At 58.0% G+C, this 5066-nt stretch overlaps 1 protein-coding gene across 1 annotated transcript in view; it reads left to right on the forward strand.

Moving 5' to 3' along the window:
- The window catches only part of DBNL (drebrin-like), a gene marked incomplete at its 5' end in the record, with an annotated part of 9103 nt that extends 4363 nt beyond the window's left edge, over nucleotides 1–4740 (forward strand). Inside the window, 4 exons of the mRNA XM_010021999.1 lie at nucleotides 1079–1156; nucleotides 2593–2699; nucleotides 3853–3955; nucleotides 4601–4740. Of these exons, the coding sequence (XP_010020301.1) occupies nucleotides 1079–1156; nucleotides 2593–2699; nucleotides 3853–3955; nucleotides 4601–4740 (428 nt within the window). The remainder of the gene's footprint in view (nucleotides 1–1078; nucleotides 1157–2592; nucleotides 2700–3852; nucleotides 3956–4600) is intronic.
- Between the last annotated feature and the right edge of the window lie 326 nt (nucleotides 4741–5066).

A 5066-nucleotide genomic window follows, 5' to 3' on the forward strand; every position in this document is an offset into this window, starting at 1 on the left:
CAAGCTGCCCCAGGGAGGGTTTAGCTGGAGCTGAGGAACAATTCCTTGCCCAGAGGGTGCTCAGGCATTGGAACAGGCTGCCCAGGGCAGGGCTGGAGTCACCGTCCCTGCAAGTGCTCACAGCCCGGGTAGCCGAGGCCTCAGTGCCAGGGGTTAGTGGTGGCCTTGGCACTGCTGGGAATGGTTGGACCTGATGAGCTTAAAGCTCTTTTCCAACCTGGTTGATTCCATGATCATTCCACCCAGTTTCCACTGCCTGAACCAAGCAGGAGCATGTTCTTTTTTGTAAGAAACCAATCTGATCTGTCAGATAGAAACCAGGAAGCTGAGAAAGCAAAGCTGAAAGCAGCTGAGGAAGTAGCCGTGATCACGTGCTAACCATGGGTGAATGGCTGCTCTTCAGGCAGCTCGACCTCCTCCCGGGTACCTGCAGTTCGTTTGGAAGCAGCACTTTTGTGATACGAGCACAAAATCCCTTGGGATTTCCCTCCCTGGTGTTTGGTGGCTTTCAATGGAGGAAAGGAAGACAAATGCCCTGGCACTGGTAAAACCCAGGCGCAGAGGGCAGGCTCATAAGTCTTGGTGCTTGTTCAGGGCTGTGCTGGGTTTGCCTCGTAACTCTCCTGCTTTGCTTTTGTTTGCCTTCGGAGGCGTAGATGGGGGAGATAACAGCAGATAGTTACCTCCTGCCAAAGGACCAGTTTGATCCCTACCCCTCCCATTGCTGCTCCTAATGTCTGGAATTCAGGGTGCTCCAGAAATCCTGTGGGAAGCCTTGTGAGCAGCGCCTGGGAGGCCCCATCCTCCTCAAAGCTCTTCCTCCCCCCAAAACACGTCGTCGTCTTCTTCTTTGCGCTGCAGCTCCTGCTGTAACCAGGAGACAAACTTGTTTTCCACAACCGGGATTAGAGCTGGAAAATCCTGCTTAGGAGGCTAACGGAGCAGCGGGCTCCTAAGGCAAAAAGCATCCAGCAACACCCCTCAGTAACTAAATCCCTGGGGCCACGGAGCTGTCGCTGCACGGCTGGAAGCCTCGGTGCTGGCCCAGCTCCTGCAGCTCATCCCACTCCTTCCCTAGGGAAGCTTCGCAGCCCTTTCCTGCAGAAGGAGGTGGAGTCGGTGCCCAGCCCTGCTTGCCCCGTGTCCCCTGCCCGAGGTGCTGCCCCAGCCACCTTCATCCCCTCTGCTGCCCGGGGGACGCCTCCAGCCTCGCCGGTGCCCACAGCAGGTACGTGGCTTTGCTTCCTCCCCTGCCCAAAGCTTTCCACTGACAGAGGCCCAAAACTGGGCAGCTTGAGGCCAGGCTCTGAGCTTCTGGGTCAGATCTTTAGGCCAGAAACCAGCAGTTTGTCTCAAGGCGGCAGGGACAGCAAGGGCGGAGTGTGATGCTGGGGCTGCTGCCTGGTGTGGAGGCCCCTGCATTCCCTCCTTCAGCCTTCCAGTGCCTAAAGGGGCTCCAGGAAACCTGGAGAGGGGCTTTGGACAAGGGCCTGTAGGGACAGGACAAGGGAAATGGCTTTAACCTGCCAGAGGGGAGATTGAGATGAGCTCTGAGGCAGAAGCTCTTCCCTGGGAGGGTGCTGAGGCGCTGGCACAGGGTGCCCAGAGAAGCTGTGGCTGCCCCATCCCTGGCAGTGTTCAAGGCCAGGTTGGACACGGGGGCTTGGAGCAACCTGCTCTAGTGGAAGGTGTCCCTGCCCGGGGCAGGGGGTTGGAACTGGAGGAGCTTTAAGCTCCCTTCCAACACAGAGCAGCCTGTGAGTCTCTGATTAGCAGAACACCCAGTGGCCGAGGGGATGAGGACATCTCCTGGCTGAAAGGCTAAAATTCAGCTCCGTGCACCCCCAGATGTGAGTTTTGCCCTCGGGCCTTTCCAAAATGCCTTTTAGACGAAGCGAAGGACCTTTTCTACCTCTGTGCAGGAGCAGGTGGAGCAGTCAGGGCTGTTCTGTCATCCCAGTGAAGGCAGAGCATTGGTGCCTGTTGTTGCAGGGCTGGCAGTGCCCATCTCCCTGCCCTCGCTGGGGTGACAGGGCAGGGAGAGGGCCCCGGGCGAGGAAGAGCTTGCTCTGCCTGTGGGGAGATGCTCTGTCCTCTTGGAGGCTTGTGTGGGAAGAGCAAGTCTGGAGGAGGGCTGGTTGTATCCAGAGGGTCTCCCCATGTGCTGAGGTGACTCGGGGGTGTTCCCTTGTCCTTGTGTGGCTTCACATCCCCGCTGCCTTGTCCCCAGCTCACCAGGCTCCTCACTGCCCTGTCCGAGCCTACCCCAGTCACCACTAGATGCTGCTCTTGGCCAGGGTCTCTGCACCAGCCCTTCCCTGTCAGGTTTGGGAATAGTTCATCGTGAGCAAGCTTGTTCCTTTCCCAAGTGGAGATTCTGGATCTCGCCCTTGTCCTTTCTATCATTCTGTAAGCCCCCGCTCGCCCCATGGGTGGGTTTGTCCTTGCTGGACCCATCCCTGCAGGGCAGGAGGCCAGGGAACATCCATGCACCAGGAGTTTGGTGCCACTTCAGCCTGGAGCAGGAGCTGGGAGGCCAGGGAGAGGTTTTGGTGTGACATCAGGGTGTGATCCCGTGTGTTTCTGTCGCAGGACGAGACTCTGGGTACAATTCCAGTGTCCCGGCTTCCCACGAGGAAGAGGCAAATCTGTATGAGGAGCCACCAGACTCCTCGGCCATCTATGAAGAGCCCCCTCAGGTTGGTGCAATGGGGGGCACAGAGGACTCCAGCAGGGAAAAGAGCATCCAGGAGCTGGCCAGGATCCTCATGCGAGAGAGGGTGGAATTTGTCTCATCCTTTAGGATTAGTTTCGATCCCTTTTACGAGCTTTCTCTGCTTTGGGTGCAAACACACCCTCCGGTGCTTGGAGCCTGGCTCCCTTGGCTAAAATCAGTGGGAAACCCTGGAGCTTGGGCTGCATCCACATGGGAATGCTGCTGCATCCTTCCCATTGCCAACAGCGAGTGGTGCTGGTGCTGAGCCCCTGTCACCAGCCCTGGTGTCACTGCCCCAGGAGGTGATAAGGGGGGAGGTTCTCATCAGCCTCTTCTCCTCCTCCTGCTGCTTTGCACGTCCAGACCCAGCAGAGCAGACAAAGCCCAGCTCTTCGTGGTGTGCTCTGTCAGCTTCTCCACTGTCTAATAGCGGGGTTGTGTCATGCTGCACTGTTTCCCTTGGAGATGTGGTGGCCGTGTGGTTTCCTCCCCGTCAGTCATCCGCCCGTTCCCGGCTCTCAAACACAGCAGCATTTCAAACATACTGGATTTTCTCATTCCCAAATTTGTCTGGAAGTGTCCAGCTTCCAGAGGAGCAGGACTGGGGCTACGGGGCCCCCCAGCTTTCCTCTGCAAATGAAAAGCAGCCACTGAGGCTCAGGCAGAATCGCTTGAGGAAACTGGAGCTGGTCCAGCTTCATGGGGTGTATCCGTGGGGGTGATGAACCACTGTCTGCAGCAGAGATCCCGAGGGATGTGGGTTGGCTTCCAGAGGGGTGTCCGCTGCTGGTCTCTGGTGTTTCTGGTTGTGATGCTCCTTTATCTCCCAGCAGAGACACTTGGTGTGACCTTCCCAGAGGCAGGAGGGCATCTGGGACCTCGTGCACAGAGTGCTCTGAGCCTCAGGGGGCTGCTCTAAGTCTTTGGGTGCTGCAGGGTGCTGCAACCTCCTTCCCACTGTTTCCTCCTGCAGTTCAACACCTCCTGGTCCACCCAGGGAGCTGAGTGGGGCTGTGAGGTGCACCCCATGTGTCGGGGTGCTGAGAGCCCGCTCTGCAGACCCTTGCTGTGCTACCAAAGCCCGAGCTGCATCGCTCACACTGGTAACCCCTTGTCTGTCTCTCTCCTTTCCAAAGGAACATGTGGATGGTGCCAAATACGAGTACCCGGTGGAGTACCAGCAGCCGGACCTGACGGGGAAGGGGATCTGTGCCCGGGCGCTCTACGACTACCAGGCTGGTAGGACCTGCAGAGTCCAGCTTTCCCTCTGACCCTGGGAGGGGGGGTTGCTGGGTCCAGTCTGTTCCCAGAGGGCTGGACCAGAGACATCACCCATCATGCTGCTGGATAGAGGTTCTTACACCCAGACTGGAGCTGGAATGGTTTGGGTTGAAGGGAGCTTAAAGCTCCTCCAGCTCCAGCCCCTGTCCTGGGCAGGGACACCTTCCACTAGAGCAGGTTGCTCCAAGCCCCTGTGTCCAACCTGGCCTTGAACACTGCCAGGATTGGCGCAGCCACAGCTTCTCCCTTCAACCGCTTCCAGTGTCCCACCATTCTCATGGTGAAGAACTTCTTCCTTATATCCAACCTAAGTCCCCCGTTTCAGTTTGAACCCATCACCCCTTGTCCTGTCCCTACAGTCAAAAAAAAAATTAGGCACTGGAGCTGCTCTAAGGTGTCCCCTTCAGGAGCCTTCTCTTCTCCAGCTGCCCCAGCCCAGCTCTCTCAGCCTGGCTCCAGAGCAGAGCTGCTCCAGCCCTCGCAGCAGCTCTGTGGCTTCCCTCTGGCTTCTCTTTTTCTTCCATTGGCTTCTCTCTCTTTTTCCCCTGACATCTGTTTCTCACTTCCCTGTCTTCCCTCCCCTCCCTCGCTGTCTCATTCCAGCTGATGACACTGAGATCTCCTTTGATCCGGAGAACATCATCACCAACATCGAGATGATCGATGAGGGCTGGTGGCGTGGGTACGGTCCCGACGGCCACTTCGGCATGTTCCCAGCCAACTACGTGGAGCTGATCGAGTGAGGGGCCGTGGGGCTCCCTCCCGGGCTGCTTCCGCTCCTCCCAACGGCTCTGCCTTTGATTCCTCCTCTTCTGACTCTGACTCTCTCCCCAAGCCGGTGCCATCGCCCCGTTCCTGGCAGGGCTGACGCCGGCACTGCTCCCTTCTCCCGTCCCCCGTTGCCGGCCCGTGGTTGGGATGAAGGGTCTGATCCCATCCCGAGCCCCTGCAGTGCTCCCTCCTTTGGTTTGGGCTCTGAATTCTCTTGCAGGGCTCAAGGATAAGGGATGACAAATCCCTCCCGGGGCTTTTTCAGGGAACAAGTTGCCTCCCCTCTATGCTCCCTCCG

Source organism: Nestor notabilis, unplaced genomic scaffold (genome assembly GCF_000696875.1).
Source record: "Nestor notabilis isolate BGI_N333 unplaced genomic scaffold, ASM69687v1 scaffold20989, whole genome shotgun sequence".
In the NCBI taxonomy this organism is placed as follows: domain Eukaryota; kingdom Metazoa; phylum Chordata; class Aves; order Psittaciformes; family Psittacidae; genus Nestor; species Nestor notabilis.